Raw genomic sequence first — 19,252 nt, forward strand, 5'->3', positions numbered from 1 at the left:
ATTGACACACACACTCACACACACACACACACACACACACACACACACACACACACACACACACACACACACACACACAGACACACACACACACACACACAGCTGTTGTGCTGGGGTTAGCTGGTGTGGTAATCTCTTCAGCTCTAATGGTTTTAGAGAGGGCAGATCATGCTGAATACTACTGCCGCCTCTGGATCAGGGAATCTAACAAGCAAACCAGTGGAGGGGGACCGACTGTGTGCATGTGTGGAGGTTTGTGTGTACTGCATGTGTGTATGTGAGTGTGTGTGTCTGTGCCTGAATGTATGTATGTGTCACCGCCTGAATGTATGTGCGTATGCGTGTCTGCACTTGAATATGTGCATTTTGAGAAAGTGAAAATGGGCCAGCTTGTGTTAGACATCTGGACACAATTCAGAATGTGTGTCAGATCTATAGAGAGAATACATAAAGGAGGGAGAAGCTGAGAGAGAGAGAGAGCCTCTGTGTAGAGAGGAGCGAAAACAGAGAAGGGGGGTGGAGAGAGAAGGGGGGGTGAGAGAGAAGGGGGGGTGAGAGAGAAGGGGGGTGAGAGAGGGGGATATAATGCCACATAAAGTGTGGAGCATGAAAGATAAAAGCATGGATAAAATATAATGTGGATCAGATTGTCGGCATGTGACTAGGGTATATCTGTCTTTGACATAAAAACACACGTGTAGCTTTGTATGGATCCTCATAAGCTTCTATGTGGAATTACAAAACACGCCAGACAGGAATTATCCAGACCTCGTTTTATGGAAATGTTTACTTCATCAATTTCACAATATCAAGCCATCAAATAATAAATAATAAACGACAAATTGAGGACAAAAGCAACGAAGACAGGTTACCGTAGCTACCAAACATCAGAATGAGGCGGGTCTCTGAGGAAAAGGCCATGAGAAGAACAGAAACACAGCCTGTTTTTCTTCTCTTTTTTTTACACAACGTTCAAAATATGAGCACAGGACAGTCATGCTGGCACAGCTTGTTGGACATTATGTACATTTTCTAATGAAGAGAATCTTGTCTCGGGGTTGCAGCCATTCACTGCTCTGTTGATGGGAGGAGATTGGATAGAAACGTGTTGCTGCGGGAGAGGGCTGAGGGGTAGGAGAGGTGGGGGGTAATTGGGAGGGTTGTTTTGTCTGTTCTTAGGGAGGCTAAAGGCACAGGGGGTCCACAGAGCAGCACACGTGTCCGTTCTGGAGAAAGAGAAAAAGGAAAGAGTGAAAAAGGGAGAGAGAGAGAGGGAGGGAGAAACAGGGTGTGGAAGTGAAGAAGGAAAAATGCCATCACAAAGCAGAGAGCTTTTAAGGTGTGTGTTTCTAACCTTGGACAGACATAGCGCTGCAGTATCTGAGGAAGATTGATTCCTATTCAACTGACTTAGTGCCAAAGGCTTTTGTAAAGCTTTGTGTGGTGTGTGTTTATGTGTCGTCCCCCCCGTGTCTATGCGTCCGTGCTTATGTGTGTGAGAGTACATCTGTGTGTGTGTGTCTACGTGAACACGTATCTGTGTCTGTGTGTGTGAGTGAGATTGGCTGCGTGTGTATGCGTCTATGTACCTGCGTCTAAGTGTGTGGGTAAGATTGTGTGTGTGTGCGTCTCACCTTGCACTGACAGAGCGTGCACTCGGAGCCGTGTTTGGTCCAGGCGGCGCCGCTGTAGCGCGCCAGCCCGCTCTCGTCCACACAGGAGGTGGTGATGTCGTTGAGGGCGTCGGCCTGGCAGGGGTCGGAGACACAGCGTGGGCAGCACTCCCCCTCAAGCACCAGGTCACAGCCCCCGACGGGCTCGCAGGGCACGGACCAACAGTCCACCTGGCCTTGCTAGGACAGGACAGGACCAGGGGGGGACAGGACAGGGGGGCTTCAGTACACTGGACAGGCCTGGGTTAAGGTTTCCAGCAGTTTAGTTCTGCTTGTGTCATTTACATTTACATTTATTCATTTAGCAGACGCTTTTATCCAAAGCGACTTCCAAGAGAGAGCTTTACAAAAGTGCATAGGTCACTGATCATAACAACGAGATAGCCCCAAACATTGCGGGTAGCCAAAACATGAAGCATATAGTGTGAAAAACCAAATACTAAGTGCCAAAGGCCAGAACCATAGGAGCATGTAGTTAAACAAGTTACAATTAAACAACATTTATATATTTATATTTAGTCATTTAGCAGACGCTCTTATCCAGAGCGACTTACAGTAAGTACAGGGACATTCCCCCCGAAGCAAGTAGGGTGAAGTGCCTTGCCCAAGGACACAATGTCATTTGACACGGCCGGGAATCGAACTAGCTACCTTCTGATTATTAGCCCGATTCTCTAACCGCTCAGCCACCTGACTCCCCGAGGAGTCAGGTGGCTGAACCTCATGAACCTTCGGGTCATCACCCAAAATCACACACTAAACACCAGAGCGGTCCCAGCCAATCAGACACAGCCCTGCAGAAGATCCACAGACATCACTGTCCTGTCTGGAACACTGACACAGAGATAGACAGCAGCAAGTCTGGGTGTCCTGGAGGCTTTCTGAGGCCGGGTGTGTGTGCCAGCACCCCCGGTGTCTGGGGACCTTCATGACAGGAACCCACTCACCAAGATAACTTATCAACATGAGGTGATTGGAGAATGGGAGGACTCCCACCACACGCACTCCATCATCCCCTCTATCTCTGTCTGTGTCTCAAAGCTGTGGAAGCATCAAGCTGTTTAGCCTGTTGTGATGCCAACTGCTCTATTTTATCTGTTTTGAAACAATAACCACTTACTAACCATATGTCTTAGAGAGAGAGAGAGAGAGAGAGAGAGAGAGAGAGAGAGAGAGAGAGAGAGAGAGAGAGAGAGAGAGAAGAGAGAAGAATCAAGAGAAAGAAAGAGAAGAGGAAGAATTAACTGCCATGTGTTGGCTCATTTTCAGTTAAAATTTGTGAACAGTCAAGACCCCAGCACACACTGCATATCTCAAACAAACACACACACACAAACACACACACACTGGGATTCACCATGCACTGGCACTGCTGGCAGTGGTCCACCCAGGTGTCCCCGTTGCTGTAGGTGAGCAGGCCGTTCTGCTGGACACAGTGAGGGCTGAGGCGCGGGTCACACTCCGGGCAGCACAGCAGGTCAGCAGAGGGGCTGTCACAGTCACACACCATCCTCCTGCACAGCACATGGCCAGCCTGGGGGACGCAGGAAGGGGGAGGAGGAGGGGAGGGGAAGGGAAAGGGGGGAGGGGGATAAAGAGAGGGAGGGAGGGAGGGGGAGCGAGAGGGAAGAAGGGATACACGTTTAATTCAGGCTCATGAACTGGTCGAAAACAAAAGAACACTCCACCTCCCAGGATCCTCCAGTTCCTCACCTGACAGGAACAGACGGAGCACCTGTCCTCCTCCAGCACCCAGATCTGACCGTTGTGTTTGACCTTGTCGTCGTGGTGACAGTCCCCGGAGCAGTTCCGGCCGTGCGGGCAGTGACAGTCGTAGCCTCCTTCCACGTTAAAGCACACGGTGTCGTTGGCACAGTTGTGTCGGCCTGTGTCACACTCGTCGATGTCTGGAGAGAGAGGCAGGAGGCAGAGGTTAAACACACCCTAACACACACCCACACCCTAACCCACACCCTAACACACACCCTAACACTAACCATGTCAAGGGTATATCCAGGTTTGAACCTTTATTCATGTCTAAACAAGGTAATCAGTGGAAGTTTTTACCTTCACAGGAGTCCCCATTGGTTGAGAACATTCCGTTGTCATGGTAGCCATCGCGACATTCACAGTGGTACCAGCCGGGCAAGTTGACACAGGTAGCTCTGCTGTCACACTCAACGAACCCCTCCACACACTCATCAATGTCTGGATCCAAAAAGAAGGAGGGTTTCACACAGGTAGAAAGCTTGTTTGTTCTATCCATGTCATCTCTATTTCTGAATAAAAAATTCCCAGTCAGTTTAGATAGATTGAGATTACAGAAGCTCAGACAAGCAAAGACCACACTGATGAGAGTGTGTGTGTGTGTGTGTATCAGGAATGATGAGAGTGTGGGGGTGGAATTAATAATGTAGTCCACCTCTCTTCCTCGCGCACACACACACACTCACGGACACACACACACACACATACACACACACACACACACACACACCCTTCCCCCCTACTCGGAGTGTGCACTGGCATTTGAGGAGGTGTGTGTGGAAGCATTAGCTCCTCCCTCGGCCTCCTGGGAAATATTGATGTGGTGTGTATTCAGGGCCTCTGTCTACACAGCACTGTGTGTAATCTATCTCAAAATGTCAGGCTGAACACACACACACACATACACATGCATTCAGTGCTAACACACACACACACAAATGTAACCAGTTCAACAGGCGCCTACAGAAATGGATTTTACAAAGTCCTGAGAGATGCATGAATGACAGGAATTTGGTCGTATGATAGCCTGACAGGTCCTTTCCTCCTCCAATCAGCACAAAGTTTAGGAGGCAGTGTTTCTGTGCTAACAAACCTACCCTCACCCACCCAGAGACTGCTGCCATGGATACTGGGGTAGGATTTAGTGTTCAGAGTAAACTGTTTCATGTTTTTTTCTGTATTGAGACTCTAGAATAGTTGTTCTCCAGATGGCCTTTGAGAACTCATCTTAGGGTTAGGCAGCTGACAGCTTGGCCTCCTAAAAAGAAGCTGAAATGGAGGTAAAGAGCAATTAGCATGTTGAATATGTAAGCCGGAGGGAGCTCATACATATGCAATAGTTCTGTGAGCTCGGAAACAATCTGAAGATTCCGACATTTTCAGGTTGTCTTCTGATATTTCATCTCTCCTTTCCTTTCCTCTTCTCTCTCCTCTCCTCTCCTCATCTTTACACTTTTCCTCTCCTCTCCTCTCCTCTCTTCTCCACTCCTCTCCTCTCCACTCCTCTCCACTCCTCTCCTCTCCACTCCTCTCCACTCCTCTCCTCTCCTCTCCACTCCACTCCTCTCCTCTCCACTCCACTCCACTCCTCTCCTCTCCACTCCTCTCCACTCCTCTCCTCTCCACTCCACTCCACTCCACTCCTCTCCACTCCTCTACTCTCCGCTCCACTCCTCTCCTCTCCTCTCCACTCCTCTCCACTCCTCTCCTCTCCTCTCCTCTCCTTTCTTCGTTTCCATCATGCATCCTTTGAAGTCAGTGCAGCCTTTATTGTGTCATTGGCCTGTCGCTCAGCAAAACTGCGATTCACAACTTCAGAAGGTCAATACAAGAACACAGTGTGAGGCTAATCTGTTGACCAGTCAAAACACACGCCTTCTTTGCAGTATTCTGGTTTCTCGCTTTCTCGCTCCTTCTTTTACTCTCTCTCTCCCTCTCCCTCTCCCTCTCCCTCTCCCTCTCCCTCTCCCTCTCCCTCTCCCTCTCCCTCTCCCTCTCCCTCTCCCTCTCCCTCTCCCTCCCCCTCCCCCTCCCCCTCCCCCTCCCCCTCCCCCTCCCCCCTCCCCCTCCCCCTCCCCCCCCTCTCTCTCTCTCTCTCTCTCTCTCTCTCTCTCTCTCTCTCTCTCTCTCTCTCTCTCTCTCTCTCTCTCTCTCTCTCTTTCTCTCTCTCTCCCAGTGAAGCCCAGCTGTACCTGTCTCACACCTCCTCCCAGTGAAGCCCAGCTGGCAGGAGCAGGAGTCCAGCGACACACAGGACCCTCCGTTCTGACACAAACCTTCACACAACGCTGGGGACAAGACACATAATAGATCTGGTACTGCTGGCCAACAACAATGTGGCTGCTTCTATTAGTGTAGTCTGTGTGTGCGTGTTTGTGTGTGTTCTCACCTGTGCAGACAGTTCCGTTGCCGTGGTAGCCAGGTTTGCAGGTGCAGCTGTGGCCCCCCACAGTGTTGAAACAGATGGCATTTTCATCACAGCTGTGGAGGCCGCCCTCACACTCATCCCGCTCTGGAAGGAGAACAGCAGCGTTAGCATGCTGCTGACACATTCACACATACACACACACACACTCACTCGCACACACACACACACACACACACACACACGCATTCACAGACCTCCTGTGGTGCTCTCTCAGGGGTCCCCTGGGTGTTTGCTGTAACACGAACTGACTCCCATTAAAACAGCTGGCCAGTGTTACAAACCTCTCTGTGTCTGAGTCTGTGGCATTATAGACAACAAAAAGATCTCTGAGGTTGGGGGTAGGGGAGGTGGGGGGTAGGGGAGGTTGGGGGTAGGGGAGGTTGGGGGTAGGAGGGAGGTGGGGGGTGACTGCTCCAGTGGATGGCTTTCCAGTCTATCAGTAATTAATAATACGCTCCTCATATGACAGGTTATTTGATTTTTTATTGGGATCATGAAGGTTGCCATTTATCCATACCATCTCTTCACCAGCTCATTACAATTACGACGTCCTAATTAAGTTTGACTTCATAGCTCACGGTCTATATGCTAATATTGTATATATTTTTAGTGTCATTATCACCCAGCCCTTAACGAGATTTGCAATTAAATATTTCAACAGACCAAGGATAATCACAGCCTTCTGTGATGTTCACATTACAAGTCTGTTACTTTAATCACGGTGGAAGTTCTCACAGAGAAGACGGAAGGACACTTTGTGTTTTTATTTCATTTTGCTCTGACTCACGGTACAGGAAATAGGGAAACACATTCAGTCACTAGTTGGATTTTATAAACACCAATGAATAGTGCCTGTGCATTCAGGCTGAAATATTAATCGTGTTGGGTGAGTGATAAGACAAATAAATAATTTCTATGCTAATGTTTCCTTGCTTCTTGGATGATATCATCTCTTCCAACCACAGTCTGGGCTGTAACAACACGATAAGAAAGGGATGATAAGTAGCTCATATCATTAAAGCTTGGCCGTCAATCGTAACGTGTTGCGCTGAAGGTTTTTCATTAAGGGTCGGTCTGAGAGGAGAGGCGGAGAGGAGAGACGAGGAGAACAAACTTTTGTAAACAAAAGTTTGTTTCCTCCTCCAGGACCACATCTCCCTCTCCGTGCCGTCTCTCCTTCTCTCCTCCACTTTATCCATCTGCCCTGCTTGTTTACATCTCCATCTGTCCTTGGTTATGTCCCTCTCTCTCCCATTCTCAACACTTCACCAACACACCAACACTTCTCTCTCTCCTCTGTGGTGTGTGTACATGCTTAGACCATAAACTAGGAGCTGTCGCCGAACTACTGTTTGAAAGGCCAACATGTTCAGAAGCTGTTTCGAGAGGTCTAACCTGTTATATAGACCATGCCCTGTGGAAGGTCAGACAGCTTATCTAGAATCAATACCAACCCCCTCCAACCACACCTCCAACACAAGTTCCAGCTCAGGAAGGGGGGGGGCACAGTGGTATGTGGTGTGTGTCTGCGTGCATGTGTGTGTGTCCGTATGCGTGTGGGTTTGTGTCGTTTATGTGCATGTGTGTGTGTGAGTGAGAACGTGTGTGTTTGGTGTGTGTGCGTGTGCGTGAGGCTTACCTGTGCAGGAGTAGTCGTCAATGCGGATGTACCCGGCCAGGCAGATGCACATGAAGGACCCAGGGGTGTTAGCACACATTGTGTTCTCCCTGCAGTAGTGCTTCCCCTCCGCACACTCATCGATATCTACAGGAACCACAGGACAAGCTCAATTATGCTTAGAGAACACCGTGGAACCTGCTGGAACCAAACGGGTTGCTGCCGTGATAGAATGTGTTTCATTGTGTTCATGATGGGATTCGTTGTGTTCCATTTTAAATTTAGATATATTTATTCCGATCTTTTCACAGAGGGTGTTCCTACGAGGACAAAGGTTCTACTGAGCGCTGCTGTCTCTTTCTCTCCGTATTTCTGGTTCTTTCTCCATCTCCAAAATGAGCCCCCCTTTCTCTGTCTTATTTCTTTCCATCTCTCTTTTCCATCTGTCTCTCTCTCTCGTATTCTCTGTCTCTCTCTCTCTCTCTCTCTCTCTCTCTCTCTCTCTCTCTCTCTCTCTCTCTCTCTCTCTCTCTCTCTCTCTCTCTCTCTCTCTCTCTCTTTCTCTAGCTCGTATTCTCTGTCTCTCTCCTGCTTTCCCTTCTCTCTCTCTTATTCTCTCTCTCCTTCTTTCCTTATCTCTCTCTCTCTCTCCCCTTCAAGCTGCCACAGCCCCATCATCCCCTTATGTCAGATTCTCCAGCCTTCAGCAGGGAGGACAGTTCTACAGGAGCTCCACAACTCCAGGCTGCTGCAGTGTTTTATTCATGGTGAGAGAGCGCGGAGACAGAGAGACACCATCCTGAGTTCAGAGCATGGAGATCCCTACTTGCATCAGTAGTCTGCATCACTCAGAACTCTCCAACCCTGCTTTGGCTCGTTGTAAACTCAGCAGTATGAATAAATTATATCCGCTGAGAACAGTTAACATTGTGGAAGACAAACAATGAAAACACGCGCAGACTACAGTACAAACATGCGGGCTACAATGCAGGGCAAGACTAACACAAGACATACCAAACACAGAACTAGACTTTCATCAGTTTGCTTACAGTAAAATAATACTTTTTGACAACAAAGTTAATGTCTATTTCAAACAGTGTATTTAAAATGCCATCGGTTCTTTGTTTTCTTTATTTTTTTTCTCTCTCTCTCATTCTCTCATTCTCTCATTCTCTCATTCTCTCATTCTCTCATTCTCTCATTCTCTCATTCTCTCATTCTCTCATTCTCAGTCTCTCTCTCTCTCTCTCTCTCTCTCTCTCTCTCTCTCTCTCTCTCCACCTCTGTCTCTCCATCTCTCTCTCTCTTGCTCTCTCCCCCTGTCTCTCTGTCTCTCTCTCTTTCTCTCTCTCACTGTCGCTCTCTGTCTTTCTCTGTCTCTATCTCTCTATTTCTCTCTCTGTCTCTCTCTCTGTCTCTCTCTCTGTCTCTCTCTCTGTCTCTCTCTCTCTTTCTCTCTCTCTTTCTCTCTCCCCCCTGACTCTCCGTCTGTCTCTCTCCCCCTCTGTCTCCCCCTCTGTCTCTCTCTCTGTCTCTCTCTCTCTCTCTCTCTGTCTGTCTGTCTCTCTGTCTGTCTGTCTGCTGCTGGAGCGAGGATAATGAAAGGCTCTTCTAAGAGGGCTTCTGAGGAGGGGGGGCCCAGCAGGCTCTGTCTGTCCCAGATGAGAGGAGTCTGTCTTCAGATCCAGTCTGCTGCTGCTGTTTGACAAGCCTTCTGAGAAGCAGAGGCTTCACAACCAATCAGCCTGCATGTGTGTGTGGACGTCTGCAGGTCCGTCTGTCTGCCAGCATGTGCAGGCAATTGTTTTAGCATCGTGCGTGTTTGATGTGCGTGTGCTTGTGTGTTCGTTATCGCATGGTGCGTGTGTTACCATGGCAGTAGGCGCTGTCATCCCTGAGGGTGCGGTAGCCGTTGTTACAGCTGCAGCAGGCTCCAGCCTCCAGGTTCACACACTCAGAGTTCTCCACACAGATGCTGCTGCGGCCCTCCCCGCAGAAGTCATGACCTGAGCCAGGAGAGGAGCGCTGGGTACATCACACAGCGGGGCTCCAGCACAGGGGCTGGCATACACTGGGCGCTGTGGGACCCGGCTGCTTAAACTGACTCTTTTAAATCCATACCAGCCCCCCAATGGATGCCTGGGATCTCTTTTTCATGCACGGTGGGGCAGGATGAAGCTGTGTGTGTGTGTGTGTAAATGTGTGTGTGTGTCCTACCTCTGCAGACCTTGCAGCACCTGTCGGTCAGGGTGATCTGCTCAGATTCTGGACAGTCCAGCTCTGGACAGGGGGCTTCTTCCACTCTCCTCATGGAACGAGCCTGACCACACACACGTCAGGGAACACACACAGCACACAGCTCAGAACACCTGCAAGGCTAAAACACACACGTCAGCACAACTAAGTGTGTGTGTGTTTGTCTAAACTCAGCATCATGTGTAACTGGACTGAACAGTGTGTGTACTCACCCTGCACTCAAACAGCAAGCAGTTTCCTGCAGAGTCTCGCACACTCCTTCTATCCCCTTCGACGTAGACCCTGCCTCTGAACAGACACACAGCTGCACACAGACACACACACACACACACACACACTCTTGTCATTGTTGAGCTGGATACCGGGTTCAAGGTTTGCACATCAAGGATGTCTCCTGTTGTTTCTCTTTCATTCCCGAGAGTTCCACACATTAGTTATCTAGCAGGGGCTTTGAAGAACAGCCTTGAAATCAGGCCTGCCTATGGATGGCGAAGGTATCCTAGCAACGCAGACATGTGGTCAGTTGTCAAGCAATTGCAGTCTCTGATTGTGTGCATACTCTTCACCCGGTGTTATGGAGAGAACAGAGGGAAAGACAGAAAGAAAGATTTACAGTAAAGTAGAGACAGAGGGACAGCAAAGAAGAGAGAGACAGAGAGAGAGAGAAAGTGTGAGAGAAAGTGTGAGAGAGAGAGAGAGAGAGAGAGAGAGAGAGAGAGAGAGAGAGAGAGAGAGAGAGAGAGAGAGAGAGAAAGACAAATGAAAGAAAGAGTGAGTGAGTATGAGAGTGTGAGAGAGTGGGTGGTGGGGGAAGGAGGAGTGCCATGTCAGGCTGGGTCTCTACTCACGCTGGCACTCCTTGCAGCAGGCACCGGGGACGTAGGAGGGGGCGGAGTCTGGAGGACACTCGGGAGGGGGGCAGGAGATGGGCTCACACTGGACAGTCCCATTCTGTGTGGGGATTGTGTATGTGTGTGGGGGGGAGGACACACACATGCGTTAAAAAATATTTCACTAAAGATTGGATTGTCTGATTTGAGTTTGATTCCCAACTTGCACATGTGACCGGATGTTTATGGAGATTGGAAGAGTGTTGTGACTCATTGGGGAAACTTCAGAGACTTGGTGGATGTTGGAACTGGTTAGGTGTTGGGACTGGTTGGGTGACTGGTTTAATGACCGGTGTGTTAGCCCACCGAGCAGGAGCAGTTGGTGCATCCATCTGTCCAGCCCTCGTCCTCCCTGTAGAGAACCCCGCTGCGGGTGCAGCTCTTCTCACAGTAGCATCCGTCCAGACCACGCATCTTCTCCTCCGCATGGGACAGCTGGACACACACGTCACACCCCAGAAAGACAGGGTCAGTGATGTCTTTCTTCTAATGTCTGTGTGTGCATGGGGGGTGGGAGGGGGGTGGAGGGGGGGTGGAGGTGTCTGCTGTCTAGAAGGTAGGTGTCTAGGTGTATCTTCTAGGTACGTACCCAGGTGACTAAAGGTGTGTTTTGGAGGTAAGTACCCAGGTGATTGACATTTTACATTTACATTTTAGTCATTTAGCAGACGCTCTTATCCAGAGCGACTTACAGTAAGTACAGGGACATTCCCCCCGAAGCATGTTGGGTGAAGTGCCTTGCCCAAGGACACAACGTAATTTGGCACGGCTGGGAATCCAACTGGCAACCTTCAGATTACTAGCCCGACTCCCTCACCGCTCAGCCATCTGACTCCCGATTGAAGGTGTCTGCTGGGTGTGTGTACCCAGGTGATTGAAGGTGTCTGCTGGGTGTGTGTACCCAGGTGATTGAAGGTGTCTGCTGGGTGTGTGTACCCAGGTGATTGAAGGTGTCTGCTGGGTGTGTGTACCTTGCTGGTGGTCTTGGCAAGCACATCTTGCAGCTCCATGATCCTCTGGACCAGGCCGTGGAAGTCATTACAGGTTGGGCAAGCTGAGGCCAAACATGCGCACGGTTAGGCAGAACAGCACATGGTTAACGACACACAACACGGTTTGTCTCCTGTGAGGAATGTCTTACTGCTGTTAAGGTCTGGACACTGGGAAAGGTATCCCTGAGGGGAGACCATCAACATGACGTCCTGCATTATACCCTGGAGAGAGGGAGAAAGAGAGAGGGAGGGAGAGAGAGACAGCATAAGGGAGAGACAGAGAGAGTGAGAGCAAGAGTCATCAGAGTGCTGTAGCTTTCACAGTGTGTCTACTGTTGGCAGGTCTGATGAGTGAAGCTTATGAGAAGCTAGCGACGCTGCTACCTGAACTAGCCATGTGTGTCGGTGACATGACAGACCCAGCAGAGTGAAACTGAAATGTGATAAGATCGTGTGAGGCTTCGCTCTGCCCTGACAGACTTGACACACACACACACACACGTACAGTACACGCAGACACACAGGTATGCACCCAAGCACACATGCATTCACACATCCACACACACGCGCACGCACACACTCAAAGGCATATCTGTATTACCTTGAAGTACCCATGGGCCTTGTTCCTCTGTCCTATCCAGACAGAGCTCCCAGAAGGGATGTCCACAGACAGGGCCTCGATAGTCCTCTCATAGATCCTGCAGGACGAAAAAAAAAAGAGAAATGGATACCTACCCCAATTCATACACTCTCCATCCCTTCACCCCACCACCGCCCATACCACACCCCTCCAATCTATCCCTCTACCACTCCCTTGTCCACTCCCAACCCTCCAAACTCCTTCCATGGTTCCATCCCCCATCCCCCCAGCCTTCCATCAACCACATCTCCACCTCTCCACCCTTCAAATTCTCCCCCACCTGTTGCAGTCGACGTGCAGCACCAAGTGAGTGGCGCTGACTGCCAGGGACAGCTTGTGCCAGCGGCCCGCTGCCAGTGCGTAGGGGAAGGTTTCAGTGCGGGCCTGCTGGTCGTGGGTGAGGTAGTGAAGACGGATCTCACTCCTCTGCCCACTGGCCTCCAGCTCCAGGTACCTTCAGAAGGGACACATCGATTGATTGATGGATTGATTAATTGATTGATGAATTGGTGGATTGATTGATTGATTGATTAATTGATTGATTAATTGATTGTTTGATGGACTGATTAATCAATTGGTGGATTGATTGATTTATATGGCTTATTTGATTTATTAGATTTATTTGTTCAATTCTCCATTCAGAGGTAAGCGTATGAACCAAGTTTAATCAGTTGAAAGATACAGCAAGTTGCAGTATATTTAAGATGAAGTCTATTTAACGAGTGGGTGAGAAAACACAACCATAAAAACAGCAGCCTGCTCGAAGGAAAGCCTACAGACGCATGTGAGAAGCACTTCCAGAAGGTGGAAATGCTCAATAACTGAGATTGTGATAACTGAGATTGTGAGAGACTGAGAGACTGCGAATGTCAGTGAATGAAAGTGTGACAGAATGAAAGTGTGAGAAAATGAATGTTGCTGTGTTTCCAGACGGGGATCTCCTGAGATAACCCATGGGTCTGTGTGCACAGGAAGGACTGAACTGAGAGGTGAAAAAAGGATAGACAACAGAGGAGAAACTGAGGACACTGCAGATAGGAGAGTGATAGATGAGTAATGGGACTAAATATAAATAGAAAGAGGCTGCTTGGCAAATACGGAAGGGCTTTCTTGAGGATAATTTTTTGGATATTGGGATTAAGATTGTTGGATGAGGAAAAATGAAAAATGCTACAATGAAAATAAGACTGAACGGTAATCTTTTCTTGGGTGAAACCGGACATGAACATAACACATCTTCAGAAAGTAAATGCAACTGTAATGATAGAATAATGTAATGTGAACATTACCCGCTTTAAACATGTAGCAAGCATAATAGGATATGGCTATTACTGATAACATGTGGCAAGTCTCATGAACTGCACAGGCATGGCACAATGTTTCGAAATAAATCTTGTTATATGTCTAGGTTTAGTAATCATATAAAGCATAATTTAGTCAGAACCATTCATATGACTAGTGATATTGTTGATGGCAGGGGTTAACCTCCAGCCCTAGGTATGCCAGATATGCTAGGTATCCTAGCTATGCGAGGTATGCCAGGTATGCCAGGTATGCTAGGTATGCTGGGTATGCTAGGTATGCTAGGTATCCTAGGTACGCTGGGTATGCTAGGTATGCTAGGTATGCCAGGTATGCTGGGTATGCTAGGTATGCTAGGTATGCTAGGTATACTGGGTATGCTAGGTATGCTAGGTATGCTAGGTATGCTGGGTATGCTAGGTATGGAAAGGGTAGTCTTACTTCTGCACTCCGTTGTGTATGGAGAGGAGGACTCCAGAGTTGAGTGTGTCTTGCTTGAAGGTGACCAGCACACTGAACTCTGACCTCTGTCTCAGCTTGGCCACGATCTGTGCAGCCACGCCCCCCTGAGCACGTACATTTCTCCAGGAGTCTGAGGAACCACAGAGGAGCAGGTTAATGACAGTCAAGCTCTGTAAACTAACAACAGGGCCAAACACAGTCGAACGGATCAACATTCTATCACACAGCGTGGGTTGACTCGGGAGAACAATACTAGATCATTTTACATTTTTACAAATGTTTTTTGAAGCTTCACTTGTGTGATAAGTAGCCCACCCAGATCCTTGAAAAGACCGTTAGAGAGAGAGGGAGATGAGAGAGTGACAGAAGATGTGAGCAGGGTGCAAGCAGGAGAGATCAAGTAAGGGAGTGTGACAGGGGCGTCAGAGTGATGCTAACTCTCTGATCTCTAGCTGTCTTTTGTATTCCCAATGGAGCCCCCCCCCCACCATCTCTTTATCCTTCAAAACCCTCCCTCCATCCAATCACATCCCTCCATTCCTCTCCCTGTTCTCTCCCTCCCTCCTCTCTCTGTGTTCCACAGACGCCTCTGCTGCTTTAATGGAGGCATCAATAAATGATGAAGTTTCTCATCACATCAAAGACTTCCTTTTTAGCCACAAGGGCTGCATGCGCGTAGCCATGACATCGTCTTTGTGCTACCGCCAGCCACACGCCTTGTCCGCACGAACACGTGTGTTCCAGCTGGAGAGGAGAATCTAGCACCACGACACAGGAACCGATCGAAGTTCCTTTCTCTAACAGGAACATGCGGGCATTGAGGAACACGAAGGAGCCGTGTGGAACACGGACACACACCTACACACAGACACTGAAAACCACACACAAGCACCCGGTACAAAGGCACCCCAACACAGACTGTCCTTCAGTCTGGCCATAGTGAAATACTAGCCTCAGAGATCAAAAAGTAAGAAATGGAGGGAGACAGATAAAGGACAGAGAAAAAAAGGAGAGACTGCATGTCCTACACTGTTCCAGCACCATCTGTCAATCACCCACGGAGTGTCAACTGTCCATCTGGGTTGATGGAGTTTCTGAAAACCCACAGATGATTACACCCACCCTCATCACATTATAACACCTCCCTCACTAAGTCCCGGTATCTATGTCTGAAGTCTGGCATTCAGCACATTTTCCAGAACACTGTGGAAAACCCAACATCCACACAGGAGAGATTGAACAGCATCGTGTCTTTGTGAGGAGTGATTGACGCCGAGACTAAACCAGCAGACTGCAGACAGACGTTCACGAGACAACCCCCTCCCCCTCTCTTGCGCCCCTCACCCTCTCCTCCCCCAGATTCTGTTTACAGATCTTCCGTGGCTTCTCGTTATTATTGACCCACAGACAGGCCCTGGCGCCATTAGGGAGCCAATCAGCTCCTCCAGCACAGCGGGCCTAAAAATAAGCACTTAGCAACTGCAGACCCTGCATAGAGGTCACATGCAGACAGCAGGAGGATCAGCCAGATACGTAACGCTTTGCGCTTTTCTGCAGTTTGATCCAAGCCTATGTCGCTGGCTGGAATACCATCTCTCTGCCGCCTGTTTAACCGGGGTCACAGATCACAGCTCTGATAACATCCATCTTGTCGCGTCTTTCAATAAGACACAAAGTAATCCAGTTTCATGTGCAGAAATGTTCCAGTGTGCAGACCTCAAATCAGATGTATGAAACCAACTGACCATCTGACTAATGGATACACACAGCCGGCTCACAAGCGTCAGTACTGGCATTCAACGCACACACACGCAGAGACAGGGGGCATAAGCTAACTGGCCGACAGGCACAGCCCAGTGTGACTGATAAGGAGATCCAACCCAGGTCAAAGACAAAGACAGTGCCAGCCAAGTCAGACCACTAAATCCTGTCCTCATTCCTCTATCACATCTCTATCAATCCTCTCACCTACGCCCATCCCCACCCACACACACACACCCACACACACACACTCCACACCTCCATTGCTGTTCTCTAATCTGTCCCATCCTCCCCTCCATCCTCCCCTTATCTCCCTCCATCCCCGTCCATCATCTGCCCCTCTGCTGGCTCTGGGTATCCTCTGCGTCTCTGCTGGGTGTTGGCATGAGAGAGGCGAAATGCAATCTCTGTGTGTTGCTGAGGGATTGAACACTATGTCGGGCTGTCTGTAATCCTGCTGATTCTGGGAAAGGAAATCAATGCATCGCTCCAGTGTTTGGAGTTGCGCCCACCTGTTTTAATCAGGACTGACACAGGCCTCTGTGCCCTGCATCCCAGCACTGCTGAGTGCTGGGAAAGGGAAACTCAATCTGTTTGTTTGTTATGGACCTGCACAGTAACCTCTCCTGTCCTTCAGGGCATGACACAGAATCACCCAGAACCCTCCCACCCCCCCACCCCCCCACACACACACACACACAATCCCCATCACCACCCCCCACCCCCCTCCTCCACATACACCCTTCAGGGATTTCAGTCTTTGGGAGATTTCCTTTCCTGCTTCTCTTTCTGTTTGTTCCCTGGGCTCTGACTATGGGAGACCAGAGCCCATTTTTGTAATGAATTTGATTGGAATTCAGTTCAAAGTGGTGGGGTTCCTGGCTGTGATGTCACGGGACTCGTTCATGGAGGCTAGAGGTCATGTCAGGGAGTCAGACAGGGTGGATTAGATTGCTGTTTTGGATGTTTGGTTGATCCACATTTGTGAGAGGGAATAATATCATTTTCCAAATTGAACGAGTGGGTTAGGGTTAGTGGTTGCCAATCAGCTTGTTCACTGAGGTTTGGCACCTATATAATACATATATTTGTTTGCTTTATCAATGCTCTTCAACAGGTACCAAGAGTAAGATGCAGATTTTACTATCCTGCATATCATTCAAATATTCTCTACCACAGAGAAAGACTATTATAAGTAGTCAACCAAGACGGCGAGTGATAGTGAGGCAGCTGTCGGTCGATCTTACCCTGGAACAGGAAGGCTTTGCTTCCGTTGTTTAAACCGTCGACTTGTAAAACTCCGGCATAGGACTCCCCGAGTTTCAGCTCATCCAGGAAGTTGACGTGGAGGGAGTCAAGCGCCAAGCTCCACACTGCAGAGTCAAACGCAGAGAAGTGAATTAGCACCTTGGACAGCGACAGGTTATGAACAACTGCAACTCAAAAAGTTCGCATTGCTTTTATGCCACACTTGCATCACACTGATTACCACCATATTCGTGGTATTGATTGATGAAGGTTATAACATAAAAGTAATTAGTCCCATAGCGATTGTTATCACTAGAAGTTATCAAAGAAAAGCAAAATGTCATTTATTGTATTCGATAGGCCTACCATGTGCACCATATTAAATCGCTTACCCGAGAAGAGAAATATGCAGTGGAAGAAATAAAGTTTCACTCGTCCCATTGTGAGTTTTATCAGCCACTCAACGATAGAGCCCTAGAGGTCCATGCTTTACCTTCCACTTCCAATATACTGGTGTCGCTGCTGTTGATATTCAGTCGCCCGTACGCGTCTGATAAGAAACCCAGAAAGCGCAAATCACATCAAATATCTGAGGCAGGCATACTCGAAGCCTCACAGGCGAAAGCGAGAGAACTGTGTTGTGTGCAGCTGCCGTAATTAGAATTTCCCTTTAAGCCTGTGGAACGTGGAAATGTACAGCCGCATCATCCGCGCTGTGAGGGCGAGAAAGGAGTGGGAAGGTGTGGGACTTCGGTCACAGGATGGAGGACTGTCTCTTTGCTCCAGTTTGGAAGAGCTGGGTAAAGCCATCTGCGTCTGCCCCCTTGTGGTGGATCTGGACCGTACAGGAAACTGTACTTTCTGAAGGCAGTTCATTCGTTCATTTGTACAGAAACAGGAGCAAAATAGCTTTAAACTAGAACGAACATTTTTTTTATACTGGGTGACCAAACACACTGATCTAGAAAAATTCAAGAAAGCAGGGTTCTGGAATTTGATCGAGTGCGAAGATTTTTTGCTGTCGCTTCATTTCTTGGCAAGACAAAATACAGAAAGCTGCCATGAAATGCACCCCCTTTGTAACTTCTGGTCTGTATATCCCAGCATCAAATGGTTTTTAATGTACATTGAGCTGACTGGTAACCAGAGTAAGTTTCACAGATGTGGACCTTTCTTAGTCAGAGTTAACAGGGGGTGCATTTCTTGGCAAGACACAATACATCCCCTGCTAACTCTGACTAGGAAAGTGCCGCATGCGTGAAACATATTCTGGTTACTCATACTAGAACCAGTCAACTTATTGAGCATGCAAGCACTTCAGTGGATAGATACTATACTGTACGTAGCCCATATGTGGAGATACACAGGTTGACTGTGGCTCAGTTTAATCCATGCCCGTTATGACTCCCCTGAGAGCCACGCATTGTTGTCCCCGGAGTCACATGTCACATGCGACCTTGAGAAGCTATGCAGGAGGAGGGGGTTGCCGTGGAGACGTCTCATTAGCATACGCCTCCAGGGTCAGGTGTCAACACTTATGGTCATGTGACGGATGGCAATGGGAGCCAGCCAATCCCAAATCAGGTTTTGGAGGGGGCTGGTTGTCCACACCCCCCTGAGGTGTTGGATCAGGAGTAGACGCTTCGGTACCAGACCAAGGCTTCTGCTCAGCGGGATAAATCAGAGGTAAGATCCACAGGGGGCAGAGGTTCCAACCTCTGCAGGTCACCCTTATGGTTAAATAAAAGGGGGAGGATCGGTAGGAGTGGAAAGAAATTTCCAAGACATTTGTTCTCACCTTGTCATCTGTCATCAGGCAGTGCCAACATGTGCGGAGGGAGTGGGGGGGGGGGGTAAGAGATAATTAGAATTTCCCAAAACAATCTGTTCTTCAGCATCACAGCACCCAGTATGAACTAGGCATCTAATGACTGCAGAGCCTAAGCAAACAGGGCATGCTTCCTTGAGGCAACATCCCAGGGTGAGCCATGCATATTCATGTTGTTCTATAAATAAAATAGAAACGTGTATAGACCTTTTTACAACTAATGTCACAGAAGGCTTCACAGATGCCCATGGAACTGCACCTAAACCAACCCAAACCCTCAAAGAAGACAGGGAAAAACTACCGGGAAAACTCAGAGATAAAATGATGGAAACCTTGGGAGCACTTCAGTGAGGGATCCCTCCTCCAGAGATGGTTATGACACAGAGA

The 19,252-nt window shown here is 48.7% G+C and overlaps 1 protein-coding gene across 1 annotated transcript; it reads right to left on the reverse strand.

Moving 5' to 3' along the window:
* Positions 1-1,036: 1,036 nt before the first annotated feature.
* On the reverse strand, positions 1,037-17,784 carry nell2b (neural EGFL like 2b). Its single transcript, XM_062482986.1, has 20 exons — positions 17,430-17,784; positions 17,037-17,162; positions 14,008-14,158; positions 12,545-12,718; positions 12,226-12,322; positions 11,774-11,846; positions 11,604-11,686; positions 10,939-11,067; positions 10,591-10,693; positions 9,955-10,046; positions 9,704-9,806; positions 9,358-9,492; positions 7,508-7,633; positions 5,830-5,952; positions 5,633-5,728; positions 3,741-3,881; positions 3,387-3,580; positions 3,031-3,207; positions 1,635-1,853; positions 1,037-1,226 (listed from the first exon to the last, which is right to left on the reverse strand). The coding sequence occupies exons 1-20, from the start codon at positions 17,476-17,478 to the stop codon at positions 1,185-1,187; spliced, it is 2,433 nt and encodes an 810-aa protein (XP_062338970.1). The 5' UTR covers positions 17,479-17,784; the 3' UTR covers positions 1,037-1,184.
* Between the last annotated feature and the right edge of the window lie 1,468 nt (positions 17,785-19,252).

This window comes from Osmerus eperlanus, chromosome 17 (assembly GCF_963692335.1).
Source record: "Osmerus eperlanus chromosome 17, fOsmEpe2.1, whole genome shotgun sequence".
NCBI lineage: Eukaryota > Metazoa > Chordata > Actinopteri > Osmeriformes > Osmeridae > Osmerus > Osmerus eperlanus.